Source organism: Schistocerca americana, chromosome 8 (genome assembly GCF_021461395.2).
Source record: "Schistocerca americana isolate TAMUIC-IGC-003095 chromosome 8, iqSchAmer2.1, whole genome shotgun sequence".
Classification (NCBI taxonomy): Eukaryota; Metazoa; Arthropoda; class Insecta; order Orthoptera; family Acrididae; genus Schistocerca; species Schistocerca americana.
Window position 1 is genome coordinate 101,549,843 of NC_060126.1, and position 17,124 is coordinate 101,566,966.

Here is a 17,124-nt window from a genome sequence, read left to right on the forward strand (position 1 = left end):
CGAATTGCTCAACACGTGGGGCGTGAGGTCTCCACAGTACATCGATGTTGTCGCCAGTGGTCGGCGGAAGGTGCACGTGCCCGTCGACCTGGGACCGGACCGCAGCGACGCACGGATGCACGCCAAGACCGTAGGATCCTACGCAGTGCTGTAGGGGACCGCACCGCCACTTCCCAGCAAATTAGGGACACTGTTGCTCCTGGGGTATCGGCGAGGATCATTCGCAACCGTCTCCATGAAGCTGGGCTACGGTCCCGCACACCGTTAGGCCGTCTTCCGCTCACGCCCCAACATCGTGCAGCCCGCCTCCAGTGGTGTCGCGACAGGCGTGAATGGAGGGACGAATGGAGACGTGTCGTCTTCAGCGATGAGAGTCGCTTCTGCCTTGGTGCCAATGATGGTCGTATGCGTGTTTGGCGCCGTGCAGGTGAGCGCCACAATCAGGACTGCATACGACCGAGGCACACAGGGCCAACACCCGGCATCATGGTGTGGGGAGCGATCTCCTACACTGGCCGTACACCACTGGTGATCGTCGAGGGGACACTGAATAGTGCACGGTACATCCAAACCGTCATCGAACCCATCGTTCTACCATTCCTAGACCGGCAAGGGAACTTGCTGTTCCAACAGGACAATGCACGTCCGCATGTATCCCGTGCCACCCAACGTGCTCTAGAAGGTGTAAGTCAACTACCCTGGCCAGCAAGATATCCGGATCTGTCCCCCATTGAGCATGTTTGGGACTGGATAAAGCGTCGTCTCACGCGGTCTGCACGTCCAGCACGAACGCTGGTCCAACTGAGGCGCCAGGTGGAAATGGCATGGCAAGCCGTTCCACAGGACTACATTCAGCATCTCTACGATCGTCTCCATGGGAGAATAGCAAAATCAAATGGCTCTGAGCACTATGGGACTCAACTGCTGTGGTCATAAGTCCCCTAGAACTTAGAACTACTTAAACCTAACTAACCTAAGAACAGCACACAACACCCAGCCATCACGAGGCAGAGAAAATCCCTGACCCCGCCGGGAATCGAACCCGGGAACCCGGGCGTGGGAAGCGAGAACGCTACCGCACGACCACGAGATGCGGGCGGAGAATAGCAGCCTGCATTGCTGCGAAAGGTGGATATACGCTGTACTAGTGCCGACATTGTGCATGCTCTGTTGCCTGTGTCTATGTGCCTGTGGTTCTGTCAGTGTGATCATGTGATGTATCTGACCCCAGGAATGTGTCAATAAAGTTTCCCCTTCCTGGGACAATGAATTCACGGTGTTCTTATTTCAATTTCCAGGAGTGTAGATTCATCGAAAAATAGTACCATGGCAAAGAACATGGGGGGTCGTTTGCATCTGTTGACGTGCTCATTCACAAAACACTACCCAGTTATGGAAATCGGCGCCATGAAGTTCTTGATGCAGTGACACATGGTATGGATGATACTTATGACGATGCAGTTTCGTGACAATATTACCTACAGACATACAAGAATCGCGGTATAATTTCAGGACACTTATCTGTGGTTAGTGGTGGACTGCCACTAGTACAATTATTTCATTGGCATCTCCTGTAACTCTTTTGCTTCGTTTCCTTTTGCTGGTCTGTACGCTGCCATCAGACATAAAGGCGTTCACAACTTTGTAAAAGAACGGACGAGAGCGTGCTTCCTCTGGAACGCTCGGCATACAAGACGACATCAGCGCCAACATTTCTCCTACCTTCTCTGTAAATCAGGATCATTTCAGTTTTTTCTTCTGTGGTTGCAACATTCATCGTGCAAATGATAGGTTGGTTTGCAGGCAATAAACGCTGCGCAGGTCGAGCAATGTTTAAAGCCGCCATCTGTTCTACATTTGTACTATAAATGAGCTCCGGTCGCAGTGTACTGCCTGTTATGATACGTCTAGCTCGCGACACGCCCACTGTGGCGCGTCGAGTAGTCCCCTGTTCCGTAGGTCGGAGGAATACAACTCTGCGAATGGGGCTCCAAATTCGAAGTTACGAAATGCTGGCCTGTCCTACCCTCGCAGCATCGTGGTGGGGTCCCACGTGCCATTGGATATTCAAGAGCCACTGAGGAGCACATCATAAATTACGATTGTGTACCCATTTTTGATTATGATGAGGTCCCATACTCCGAGGGGCGTAGGGAACGATGCGGGAGACCCGCACTGCCGAGTAGGCAAGGTGGTGCCATTGCCTTCCTCCGACCGTAATGGGGATGAATGATGATGATAAAGACAACACAACAGGACCCAGTCATCTCGAGGCAGTGAAAAATCCCTGACCCGCCGGGAATCGAACTCGGGACCCCGCGCGCAGGAAGCGAGAGCGCTACCGCAAGACCACGTGCTGCGGAAAATTTTTATACCTTCGACTACAGCGCCATCTACGGCGAAACGAAAAATGTGCTTCAGACGAAACGAATGTAGGTTTTGCCGTAGAATCATAATCTGCAATAAGAAACGGGGGCTCCCATTGAAGATTTCAAAGTTGTTCGCCGCCACCTACGCAAGAGGTAGGGTGGCGGGTCGAGTGTGGTATCGTTGGACTCCTCCTCCGAAAAAAACAAATTAGAACCATAAGTTTTTATTATCTGACGTGTACTTGTCGAGCTATTTCAGTGTCCTGAATTAATGTGAACACCGCGTATAGCCATCACGAGGAATCACAGCGTACTCTTGATCTATATAGCTCAAACGAAGTCAGCAATACAAGACACACCCTCTCAAAACGACTTAATCGAAAAACCACAGTCACAAGTTTCTCTAGAATAAACCGTAAGAAAATATGTTTAAAAAATTGGAATCGCGTCACAAACAAAAATTAACAGGCCAAAAACCGAAAGCAAATAACCAACTAGTAAATACCAAAACCTCGGTCCCATTCAACTAGACCTTGACTACACGTACAAAACACATCGCAAGAGCTAACGCCCACAACAAGAGTGAGCCACAGGTAAGAATACGACAACTATATGAAAAACGATTCCGTACACGCAGCTGCAAAACGATGTCACATTCGAAAAAGCTGCCAAATATTTGTAAAATTCACAATTATAAATAACATCACTACTCGTTTCTGTAACGACCATTTGAGCTATGCTCTTAGATTCCTGCCTAACCTCGCCCTCAACAAACCTACCACATTAAGAAAGAGCCCAATCATTGGGATGTAGAGGGGTGTTCGATACGAGTAGTCGGCTTTGACCAGCGCCATGGGGGACAGGCGCCAAACGCCGTAAACAGTATTGGGACGGTAACGTGATGTTATTTGCGATTTTTCAGAGGGCTAAGCTGCAGATCAGTCTGACACCAACGCCAGGCTTTTTTAGTATCACATTCGTTGGCTTGGCTAACTCACAGCCAAACTATTACAGTGTGACAATTATTGAACTATATGAAATAAAATCATCATAAACTCTGAGCGGTTTGCGTTTGAACTTTCAAACTGGACGGTTGGCCGCGGGGCATGACGGGAATTAGTATGCGCTGTACGGTTTGCGGTTTGGTTTAGCGACGAAGTCCACTTTAATTTGGATGGGTTTCTCAATAAGCAAAACTGGCGTATTTGGGAGACTGAGAATCCGCATTTCGCGTTCGAGAAGTTTCTCCATCCTCAACGGAGGACTATGTGATGTGCAATATCCAGTCACGGAATAATCGGTGCGATATTCCTTGATGGCACGGTGACCACCGAACGGTACTTGAAGGTTTTGAAGATGATTTCATTCGAGTTATCCAAAGTGCCCCTGATTTCGGCAAGATGTGGTTCACGCAAGACGGAGCTCGATCCCATCAAAGTAGGAGACAGCAACGATGTTGTTGTGTCTAGACAAGACAGCCTACACACAATGAGAGGAAGCCGAAAGGCACGCGCTAAGCTAAAGCAGGATGGCGTGAGGTCTGAAACAGGATACGTAATGAATGCTATAAAGAAAAGTACGTAGCTGCTGGAATACTTAACTTTAATCCATCCTTGTGGTACATCTGGAGATTGTGGCGATACAAGTGAGACTCTTTAGATACATGCAATGTTACTAATGGCGCCTTGCTAGGTCGTAGCCATTGACTTAGCTGAAGGCTATTCTAACTATCTGCTCTGCAATTGAGCGAGGCTTCGTCCATGTAGTCGCTAGCAAAGTCGTCCGTACAACTGGGGCGAGTGCTAATCCGTATCTCGAGACCTGCCTTGTGGTGGCGCTCGGTCTGCGATCACACAGTGGCGACACGCGGGTCCGACATGTACTAATGGACCGCGGCCGATTTAAAGCTACCACCTAGCAAGTGTGGTGTCTGGCGGTGACACCACAGAAGTTCCGACACTCCAGCGGGTCGTGCAGGATTTCGCTATTCGTCTGCGTCACATCATCGCCACTGATGGCAGGCATATCGAAAATGTCATAACCAAATCCGAATATCTGTAGTGACGTTTACATGTTGAATAAAGTGTGTGCGCGCCGTAGCTTGTAACTAATTTACGTTCTTTTTTCATGTAGTTTAATAATTGTCACCCCATATCCTCCAACCTGTATCAGATCAATATGTCACCACAATCAGTTGTTCTTTTTTTGGTTCATGCTCCGTTGCTTCAATAACTAACAACAATACTGTGAGTAAATGCACGGAAAAATTTCGCGACAGCAACTATTAATATTACGCCACTGGCCAAAGCCAATGACGCATATCAAACATTTCTCTTGACCGCAGTAACTGCAAGAAACAACATTACAATTATAACCCTTAATCGTTTCACTAGCAGCAATTCAAATTGTGCTTTTAAGTTCAGTCCAACCTTACCCTCGGAGATCAATCCAAATAACGGGAGAAACAGTTAAATATCTGTGAGAAAAAATAAAAATATAGTCACTATTAATTTTTTTATCGACAGTACAAGCTGTGGTCTCAGGATCCGCCCAGACTACACCATCATACTAAAACAAGTACGTCACGATATATTTGGAATAAACAGTACAGTTTACAAACATCATACATTACACTAGTAACTAACACAATCACAAATAATGATTAATAATTTAATAACAGCCCGCTGTCATCCTTCCATTTACCTCCATGCATTCTTCGCAACGTAAACTCTTGAGGTCACTCAAGAGTCAAAGCAGGCGGGTGGAATCGGACCGTGCGCTTGAGATAAAATTTTTGCGGACGCCAATGCTTTGCATTCGTAGCAGCAACACCATTGACGTTACTAACAAATATATTTTTTTAAAAAAATAGTGGAAATAAGTATGAAATTAAAGTTTCAATTTTAGTTGACAATGTAAACAAGCAGCGTTATACAGAAGTCACGTGACAATTTCGATTTGATTTTGACCAAACGTGCAATATTCCTGTAGTGTGGCAGGTCATGCTCGTTTCAAAACAATTCCCGCAAAGATGGCGTCATTTTGACGTCAAGCTCAATGTCGGCGATCACATTATCGGCTATACACTTTGTGACAAGGAAGGATACGTACATTATTGCCCTCGATTCATTCGCAGCAATTAAGCTGTTCTCTTAGGTTCCTGCCTAGCTTCACACTCGGAAGTCACTACATATTCGGAAACAGAGCGACAAATATTTGTCGGAAGAAATATTCAAATCTTATTGCAGCTGATTTTAGTCACACCATTTAAAGCCGTCCTCTTAGGTTCCAGTCTAACCACACACGCGGAAATCGCCACGTATAGAATATGCACTTTATTGCTGCTTGTTTCAGTCGCAGCAATTAAACTGTAATCATAGGTTCCTGTCTAATCACGCCCTCGGAAAACGCCACACATTCGTAAATAAACAGCGAAATATTTGTGACAAGAAAAAATAAGAATGTTAACGCTCCTCGTTTCACTCGCAGCAATTTAAACTGTCTCCTTAGGTTCCTGCCTAAACACAAACTAGAAAGGCAGCACATGTTCGTAAATACAGAGCGAAATATTTAGGAGGAGGAAGAATATGAATTTTATTGTTGCTTGTTTTAGTCGCAGGGTGTCCTCTTAGGTTGCTGCCTAACCACATACTCGGAAATCGCTAAATATTTAGTTCATCCTTCGTTCTCAGATCAGACTGTAAATAACATCCAATATTACAAAACATGCTTGTATTACTTTCACAAGAATGTAACAGAACGTGTTAACAACGCTAACATGAAAAAAATTGTACGTAACAGGGTGTGAACCAACAAGTTTCGATTCCATAAACTGCGATGTTATTCATTACGCTCGTAGTTAACCACGTGATGTTTAACTCCGGACTTGGTTATCGTATTGTATCTTGGTAGCTTGTATCGGTGATGCATTATTTAGTGACATTAAATTTGCAATGCTCCGTTACACTGAAACGGGATATTGCAAAGTATAAAACAGTGTGTTCATTCTTAATTTGTAAATTATAGACGATAATAATTCACTGCTAAGAGAGCACTCTTATATGAAAGCCTTAACCGTCGGTAAATCATTACGTAACATTTTATTACAGCAATAATTACAATAAATCATTCCAATAATGGCGTGTTTTTGTAAATCTCCGGTACGCGTGCATGAAATCTTGTCAGAGGCCCGTATAGAATGCTAATGAAAGCCGGTCATGAGATCGTCAATATAGCGCGTGACGTCAAAATGACGTCACATGTGCGGGAATTATTGTGAAACGAGCTTTATCTTTCTGTGGTTCACTCCATAGATATGCCTATACATAGATACAAAGTTATTCTTTTCTGGCCTTGTGATCTATGCTGTCAATGACTGTTTACAATCTCTGGCGTCTTCTATTACCTTGTTTTCGGTTATTTTGTAGTTGCTCATTTGACGCCACACACAATTATTTCTTCTAGGTGCGAAATACAAGCGCAGTTGCCCGCAAATATACGTAGTGAAGTTAGCTTCAGTTTGGTTACCAAATCGTTTACACATTTCTTCCCACAATGTTTGGCGAACCGCCTGCTCAAGATGAATCGAAGATATTCGAGATGGCGATGATGGAGCTGAAACGAGTGCAACATCAGTACAATGTGCTGGCGAGAGGGAAAGCGCCGCATCCACCGGGGACCAAGAGGATCCTTCTTAAACAGAGGTTAGTCTCAAACTGTTCTTCTCACTGGCAACTCGAAAGCTGCAAAGCAGACTGTGGTAAACAGAGTCCGCGCACTTTTTCTCGGCCCATCGGCGGCCCACGTCCCTATTCAACAGAAATCGAGCAAGCACCGTATCTTTTTTATTTTATTCTGTTGGTCTTATGTATACACTACACAGCAATCTCAGATAGTTACATCTGACACTTCGCGGTTCACAACTTTTTCTTTTCATTCATATGTAAATGGCGGAGTAGGAAAACACGCATTTTGTACATTACTGACACAAAAAAGGCTAGCTTCAACACAAGGTAGATGTCTGAGTTTCTAAAACCTTGAAATATCTACGAATAGATATTCATATTTAGGCCTGTCTACTTCATTACACTCGAACCATGGATCAAATTTGTATTTTTTATTCTTTCGTTTTAAATAAATTTTGATCTGTCACCGTAAGTTCTGCGATGTAGAGCCTACTATTAATTAGGAGGCACAGAGCGATTATGGGTGTCCTAGGTTCTTCTGCTTGTTTCATGTAGTGGGCACTGACATAAGATATAGTTGTGATTACCTACTAACTTTTGGTGGCACTATAATGTTGGAGTCCCATAAATTCGTAATTTATAAAGGTTGCTTGGATGCAACCACGGTTATATAGCCTACACACATAAAAAAAGTTTTGCATCACCTCGGTTCCGAGATTTCCAGAACCTGTACAGAAAATTGGAATAGAGATCAACATAAACTTCATTTCCGCCCTTTTTCTTGCTCATGAAAACCACACATTGCACGTTGAATCACCATACAGCGAGACCTTCAGAGGTGGTGGTCCAGATTGCTGCGTACACACTGGTACCTCTAATACCCAGTAGCACGTCCTCTTGCATTGATGCATGGCTGTATTCGTCGTGGCATACTATCCACAAGTTCATCAAGGCACTTTTGGTCCAGATTTTCCCACTCCTCAACGGCGATTCGGCGGAGATGCTTCAGAGTGGATGGTGGGTCACGTCATCCATAAACAGCCCTTTTCAATCTATCCCAGCCATGTTCGATAGGGTTCATGTCTGGAGGACATGGTGGCCACTCTTGTCGAGCGATATCGTTATCCTGAAGGAAGTCATTCACAAGATGTGCACGACTGGGGTGCGAATTGCCGTGCATGAAGACGAATGCCTCGTCAATATGCTGGTGATATGGTTGCACCATCGGTCGGAGGACGGCATTCACGTATCGCACAGCCGTTACGGTGTCTTCCATGACCACCAGCGGCGTACGTCGGCCCCACATAATGCCACTCCAAAACAGCAGAGAAACTCCACCTTGCTGCACTCGCTGGGCAATGTGTCTAAGGCGTTCAGCCTGACTGGGTTGCCTCCAAACACGTCTCCGACGATTGTCTGGTTGAAGGCGACACTCTTCAGTGAAGAGAACGTGATGCCAATCCTGACGGTCCATTCGGCATGTTGCTGGGCCTACCTGTACTGCGCTGTAGTATCCAAGATGGACCTCGCCATGGACGGCGGGAGTGAAGTTGCGCGTCATGCAGCCTGTTGCGCACAGTTTGAGTCGTGACACGAAGTCCTGTGGCTACACGAAAAGCATTATTCAACATGGTGGCGTTGGTGGCAGGGTTCCTCCGAGCCATGATCCGTAGGTAGCGGTCATCTACTGCAGTAGTAGCCCTTGGGCACCCTGAGCGAGGCATGTCATCGACAGTTCCTATCTCTCTGTATCTCGTCCATGTCCGAACACCATCGCTTTGGTTCACTCCGAGACGCCTGGACACTTTTCTTGTTGAGAGCCCTTCCTGGCACAAAGTAACAATGCGGACGCGATCGAACCGCGGCGTAGACCGTCTAGACATGGTTGAACTACAGACAACACGAGCCGTGTACCTCAGTCCTGGTGGAATGACTGGAATTGGTAGGCTGTCGGACCCCCTCCGTCTAATAGGCGCTGCTCATGTATGGTTATTTACATCTTTGGACGGGTTTGGTGACATCTCTGAACAGTCAAAGGGACTGTGTCTGTGATACAAAGTCTACAGTCAACGTCTACCTTCAGGAGTTGTGGGAACAAGGGTGTTGCAAAACTTTTTTGATGTGTTTAGTATGCAGAGATTCGACTTTGAGCAGCATACCGTTGGTATTCCATACTCTTTTTGGAATTTTCTGCTGAACGCATCTACATCTATATCTGCACTCAGCGGAGCTTTTTGCAGTGTGTGGTGGAGTGTACTCATGTTAAATGCCGAAGAACACCCTCTTCTATTTATTGTATAATGCCATTCATCAAGCCAGTTACAGAACTGCAGAATCTCGAAACTCTTCACCAATAGAGAAATTCCTAGTCCGTGCTGCCCTTTCCGCCACCCTGTCTATTTTTTAATTGTGTCTGATACCCGTGTCGAGCTAGCATCCTTTTCAGGCCTTCGCTCAAAATTACTTTACATTTCATAAAATGGAGCACGTGTGGATCCTGAGTAGAATTCCGTATCCCACACGGAATACGTGCAAGATCTTACATTTCATTTAGCCCCCTCAAACTAGCAAACTATTTAGTGTAAAAATATGGAACTGGCATCAGTGTGTACTGAAAGAGCTGTGCCATGTTTTCATTTTAATTTTATTTATTACAACAAATAATTAAGACGACGTAGGACTTTTACGAATAATGTATTTCCTGACGTCACCGAATTTTCAACATGCTGGGAAACTTTTCTGTTATTGAATGTAGGTGAACACATTAGGCAAACGAAATTTTAAAGATGCATCGTATTTTCATCTCCTCGAAACCGAAACTCTGACAGAGGTTTCTAATGTGGGATACTTTGAATCAAATGTAAAGGATTAAGCCCTGTTGGTGCGTCAAAAGCCTGGCAGTCGCCCATTCGGTTTCATTTTGAGAGTAGTTGCATAAAGCCATTTCTGGCACACTTTTGATATTAATTATGCAAATAAACTAAATTGATCAATTAATTAAACCCACATTCTGATTACATCATGGGTTTTCCCCGGCCGGCACGTGGGTCCCTTTCCCAGCCACTCCTCTGCGAAACACCAACCCCTCGCCAAGCTTTCCCACAACCCCACCCACTCCTGGAAATGGAGGGAAATTCAAATTTATTGGCAGGAATATAAAATTTTGTTTGTATACCTTGGCCACCTCAGTATGGCTGTCAATAGCGGAGCTCAGCGCGTTCTCCCCAATACTACTACAGTGGCACTCGCCAGAAGATGGCCAGAAGACTCTGCGCCGAAATATCGTGGCAGGACGTTACTGATATCCGGCAGTTCTCCCGCGTTTTTATGGAACAATGGGGCTGCCAAGTGCTATACCAACTACTGCACTCCCCTGACTTAAGCCCTCGTGAGTTCAACTCGATTTCTAAACTGAAGGAAACACTTCACGGCTTTCGTTTCAGAACTGCTACAAATTGTCGGGCAATAGACCGCGCCGCTCGAACTGTCAACACAACTGGCACTGCTAAGAGTATCCTACGACTTCCACATCGTTGACAACGGGTTCTGCACAATGCTGGTGACTACTCTGAAGATCAGTAAAACTTTGAAACACGTATCTATCTTGTAAGAGCTGTAAATAAATAACTGCCACTATTAAAGTTCCAACCCTCGTAGTTTCATAAGCTCCATCTTTTTAAAATTATCACCTTGTCATTGAAACAGTGAAGTTATCAGTCAACTCTTCTCTTCGCTTTGCTGTATGTGCGTCCTGTCAGTGAGCATTATCAAGAACAGTTGTTAACAATGTAGACAAGTAATACGCAAGCCATTTCCCTCAGCTGACGTCGAGTACCAGTGTCCTGGCCAAGAGAGTGAAGTCGAACGTTTTCACTGGATGACATTCATTGACGAATTTGTCTCCGACATTATTCAGCATCACGCAACATACAATAAATTATGGTAATCTATGTATATATTTACAAAAGTCATTATATGTATCATTTATGTATGTGAGTTCATTCCACATCTCCTCCTGAACTACAGGATCGATTTCTATCAAACTTTGTACACATATCACTTAGTATACAGAAAGAAGAAGTGTGGGAGTGCTTCTTCCTACCTCCTACGTCTCTTAGGGATGAGGCTGAAAAAGGAGTGGCACAGAAGCATAAATCGGAATGTCTGGAGGGATTTCAATCAAGTTTTGTATACCCGTGACTTATTATTTGTATGGCAATACTGTCAAGGTAATATAGTCCTACTACGCCTACGGTTGGAGTTTGGGGTGATCAGCCATATCATGTAAAAATATTCTATAACGACTGATAGTAGTATCGAATCCATGATTTTAGGGCTCGCTAGCCTCATTTGTGGCAGTTCCAATATTTCTTTTCCCTCTTAAGGATGGAGTAGGCACGGAAAGGCTGTGACATATCAGTAGATCTCTGCAACACCTAAAGCAGTATCTACCAAACCTGGCACATGTATTATTTGCTATATGGAAAAAAATGCTATGACAATAAGAGACCCCAGCACTACCATGACTGAGGATTGCAGTGAATAAAGGTGACAGGAAAACATAGCTCAGGAATATGCCTCAAGCAATTTCAACCAAATCTGCTGCATGCACGACTCATTATTTGTATAAAAATGCTGTGGGTGTAAGATATTCTATTACCTCTAAGAGCTGGGATGGGGATGAGAAGGAGAGACATGTAAAATGTTCCAGAACAAACTGTTGGAATTTCTTTACTGTGTTTGGTTGATCTGAAATACTTTAAAAGTATGAAGTCCAGTCTGTCTCTTATTTGTGTTGTTCAGTGCATCAACCTGGTCACAAAATGAGTACTGCACTGAGCCAACAGATTTGAAAGCATGTCCGGAGACCTAAGATCATTTTTGCATGTATGTGTGAAATATATACAGGGGCCTCTCTTAAAAGCCGTAGGTGCACTTTCTGCAGCGTTCCAGCACACATTTGTAATTTCATTTTCGCATTGTGTGTCTGGAGTCACCCCAAGCAAATAGTGTTCATCACTTTTTTCATGCGACGCTAAGTGTCGACGGAAAGCGTCGGATTTCTTCTCGTTACAAACAAAGTGATTTTTAAAGCAGAATTTTACGCGGCCTTTCGATTCAGTAGCGCTGCATGCTTGGCGGTAGGAGTCAGCGCCGGCCAGGGCGTTGCTGTTACTTCTGGAGTGCTGTCCTTGTTAATACATGTCAATAAGAGAAACATTGCATTGGCCTAATACGGGATCGCTCTATTGAAAGAACACTAAAGTTCTGCTTTAAAAATAGTTTTGTTTGTAACGGGAAAAAAACCGACACTTTCCGCCGACACTGCGCGTCACATGAAAGAAATGATGAGCTCTCTTTGTTTGGATCGACTCCAGCTACGCAATACAAAAGCAAAATCGCAACCATTTGCTAAAATACTTCAGAAAATGCGCCTGACGGCTCTTAAGATTGGCACCCTGTACATAATATATACTTATGCGGACAACATTGTGAGCAAAGAACTAGTAACAGATAAAATAATGACCCTAGAACTATGGAAATGAAAAAAAAGAAACGAATCTTAGTATGCAACTGACGAACCCACAATACAGCAAGCTGCCTGGAAGTAGTGCAAGCAGCAAATGTTGTAATGTGGGGATGAACGTTTGGCAACCCCAAATGGCTGCTGCTGCATTCATCTAATACTTTCCCCTCTTTGGGGAAGTGTGAGGGGGAGTTTGTAGCCTTTTGGCTTTTACTCCCCTGTGTACATGTGTGTGTGATTTTTCTATATATTTTTGGTGTCTGTGATATGTGATGAATTGTTGTGTGTGTATCTGGGACTTGCCTGAGGTAGGCGAGATGATTGGTGATATATGGGAAGGAACTGGATTAGGGATTGGGTATTGGGATTTTTCTCTTCGACTTAATCGTCGAAGATCGTCATAGGGCGCTTGTGTTTATCGCGGGACATGTCATACCGACCAAGGGAGTGGATGAGTGCATTTCCGGATCTGGAAGTACCTTCATAGAAGGCCCTTGCCAGATCCTGGAAACGCTCTCTCAGGAGTGGGATTTCGGCTGCGGCGTGCAGGTCGTCCCCAAATGGCTGCTGCAGCTACATGTCCTGTAGGATTGGCTGAATATGTGTTGGACTTTCTGTATGAGACTCACCCCATTACCTCCATCGCAGCTGTCAATCCAACAGTAATTTTGTAGAGAGCACAGTTACTTACACAATCTAAAACACTCTAAGATTCCAGTTATAAGTACACTGGATCTCTGAAAAACTCTTACGTATTCAATAGTCTTTGATAGTTACAGTCTCGTATGGGAATGCTGGAGTAAAGTGGAAATTGTGGTACGACATGTCTTGTTTGATCAGTGATATACTAAACATATTGGCCATGCAAAGGACAAAGTAACCAACATAATTAAGAGTGATACTTTGTCCTTATAGTGGACAATAAATGATACAGACCATTTTCATTATGAGAATCTTGTGTATCAGAAGTAACGTAAATCGAAATTAATGGACGAGACATCCATTGGAATGAAAACAAATGTAATATCACACAAGGACATGGATGTAATAGAGACGGCTATACACAGGAAATATATTAACAATAGACACACACACACACACACACACACACACACACACACACACACACACAGTCCATGGTCTCATCCTAAACTAATGAATCGATATCATCCAAATTTGATACCGAAGCAGGCCTCATGTGTATCAGCAATGTGGTGTTTATAGCCTCCTAACTCGAAAAGGAACAAGTATATGGGCAAAATAAATTTTTTATAGCACTGGCATATAGTCTGCCCTGCATGACAGGCACTTGTGTGGCAACAGTAATGAACCTGCTTTGCAGGGCAGCCTATATGTCAGAGGCAAAAAACGGTTTTCTGGGCCCCAGCATGTAAACTAACCTGCATGATAGGCTTGTTAGAGCAGTATTAGCCTGCTTTATCGATCTGCTTTGCATGGTGGCCTGTACCTTATGGACAAATTAAATAATTTTCAAGAACCTGATGTATAGCCTGCCATACACGATGTGTTTTGTGGGAGTGGTAACAGCCTGCTTTGTTCAACTGTATTGCAGGGGCTACACATACCGATGAACATGGCTGGGAATAAATTGAGATGGATAGAGAAAGGGATGGACAGAGTGAGGGGAAGAGGAAATGACAGATAGAAAGGGAGAAAGGCGAAATGCATCGAGCAGATATTGTAGAAGGTGCAGAGGGTAGTGGATGGGTCGAAAAGGAGGAGACGAAATGATTATCGAAAGGGAGAGAGACAGGAGGATATGGTCAGATGGAAGGGAAGAAGATATGGTCAGAGAGAGGGGGTGGTGGAAAACAAAGACAGGAGGAGGAGGAGGAGATGAAGAGATGGAGAGAGTGGGGTGGAGGAGATAGGCAGATATAGGTGGGAAGATGAGGTTGAAAGAGGGAGAGAAAGGTTGACACAGAGAGGGGGAGGAGGAGCTTTGTTCAATAAACGTGTCAAATGCATATGCAAGCAAAGCTACTGGTGAAAGCCTAATATCAAATCTTGGAAAATAAATAAATACATTTTATGCATAAAGATCAAGTGGAATCTGTGGTACACACATAAGTGCATCAGGGCCAAACTATTGAGAACCTCATTCCTTCAGAAACATTTTGGTAGAGCCCACAGGATACCACTATTGTGGTGTCATTATCTGCCATAAATTTGTTAGTATTCTCTCCTGCCCTCTTCGATTTTGCTCAGTGACAGGTAGTTTACGACCTGGAGTTTAGTGATGACTTCCCCATCTGGATACATCTGGCAGAGCTAACAAACTGGGTGTTCAGGATAACTAACTAGATGCTGTACAGTCAACTGACTGTATTTGGACTATGACACAGGGTGCTGAAGTGCAAGGACTACATTACGATGGTGATCCACTGAGATGTTGATGCATTCACTCCAAATCGTTCATGGCATCTATGAAAATTGTCTGTTTCCTGTTGGAGTGAAGAGTGTCGCTACGCAGTCAGGATCAGCTGGGAAGAACTACACAGGTTCAAGTGCAACAAACTGCAGAAACCTTCGCAGCTTTTCGCTGTCCTATAATTGAGAAGAGTAAGGAGAGATCCTGGCAGGAATTCCCGAATTCATTAAATCGTTCCAATAGCTCATCAGAAGTATGGAAAACCATCAGAAGGATTTTTGGAAAGCATGTAGGCCAACTACAGCAACTGTACTGAAGAAGGGGTGTCTGAAAACAAAAGCAACAGATATCACCTAGACAATTACACAGTATTTCGCAAAGACTACTTGTGCTGCCAGCATCCAATCGTCACCATCTGAACATGGGAAGGTGTGGACTGTTGGTTAGGTCCAATAACAATGAGTCCTATAACTGTCGATTTCGATGTAGGAGCAGGGTTAAGTATTGTCTGAGGCTCACAATACTGTGCCCGGTCACGACCGAATCAAGTGCACCATGCTGTGGCAGCTTGGAGGAAAATCAAAGGAAAGTCTTCCAGAACTTTTTAATGGAACTCTATTCTTATAATTTCGTCAATGGGTGCTTAACACTGTTTAGTTGTAAATTGAGTGGACGTAACATCAGTTATCATTGACTTACCATTGTTTACCTGTTGTGTGAGATAATGAAAAATTACTGCAAAGCCTCTCAAAAATACAAATTTAAAAACTCCTTTTACAGATAACACTTTTTGACTGTATACAACCTTGTATGTACTCATTTTGCCTATCATAGCAATTCAGCTGCCAGAAATGGCTGAATAGGCGTTGCTTGTGCTTTTCACTTATATGCTCGAAACACTTTTCAGGCATTAACGTGTAGGGCCTATATGTCTTCGTACAACAACATCCTCTTTCCCCGATATGTATTCTATATTCTATGAAACGATGCATGAGCCCCTTGGGATGGCCTCAAAACTAGCAGTCCAGGGTACTAAGGTCCAGAGATCTGGTGGGCCAAGCAGCTGGTCCCGAGCGACCTATACTCTTATAAGATACACAGCATTGAGATACCCTTTTGTCTCAAAACTGTAATGTACAGGGGCATCATCTTGCATAAATCATAAGTTGGCTCATGTAGCGAGTGAGGCATCATGAAATGGACCACCCAATTCATGTTCCAAAAACTGTCTATACACTCTGCCTGTCAGGCATTGTGGAATAGCATGCATCCCTCCTCTTACTATCTCAACTTGTCCCAGCCACACTCATTGTCACATATAGCCTCTGCAATACAGTCCAATAAAGCTGGCTGAAACTACTCCAATGAGCCTATCATGCTAAGCAGGCTACACATCAGGGGCTTCAAAATCTTTTATTTGGCCATAATGTACAGGCTGCCATGCAGACAGATTGATAAAGTTGGCTGATACTACTCTGGCACAATATGCCTGTCACGCAAGGCAGCCTACATGTTGGGATCTGGAAAACCATTCTTTTCCCTTCAAATGTAGGCTGCCCAGCAAAGCAGGTTGATTTGGCAGGCCAGTACTGTTCCCATACAACATTTTTGTCATGCAGGGCAGCCTGTACACGAGGGGCCAGAAAAAGACGTTTTGACTCATTTCTCTGCTCTTACTAGAGCTAGGAGGTTACGAACCTCACAGTGCTGGCCTACTGTTTCTGTGCCTAAATTAGTTGAATCTGATCTAGGGGAGTGGGAGGAGATCCCAGCCATACACACAAACACACATTGTGCTTTTATATATAACAGATAAAGTAGCCCCTTTCCCTTGCCTGTGTTCCACACATATAAACTATGTGATTAAAAGTATCCGGACACCTCCAAAAACATACATTTTTCATATTAGGTGCATTGTGATGCCACCTACTTACAGATACTCCATACCAGCGACCCCAGTAGTCATTAGACATCGTGAGAGAGCAGAATGGGGTGCCCTGCATAACTCACGGACTTCAAATGTGGTCAGGTGATTGGATGTCACTTGTGTCATACGTCTGCACGCGAGATTTCCACACTCCTAAACATCCGTAGATCCACTGTTTCCGATGTGATAGTGAAGTGGAAAAGTGAAGGGACACATACAGCACA

The 17,124-nt window shown here is 44.3% G+C and overlaps 1 protein-coding gene across 1 annotated transcript in view; it reads left to right on the top strand.

Moving 5' to 3' along the window:
* Positions 1-6,968: 6,968 nt before the first annotated feature.
* Positions 6,969-17,124, top strand: part of LOC124545595 (outer dynein arm protein 1-like) — a 106,679-nt gene continuing 96,523 nt past the window's right edge. The window contains exon 1 of the mRNA XM_047124543.1: positions 6,969-7,072. Within this exon, the coding sequence (XP_046980499.1) occupies positions 6,969-7,072 (104 nt within the window). The remainder of the gene's footprint in view (positions 7,073-17,124) is intronic.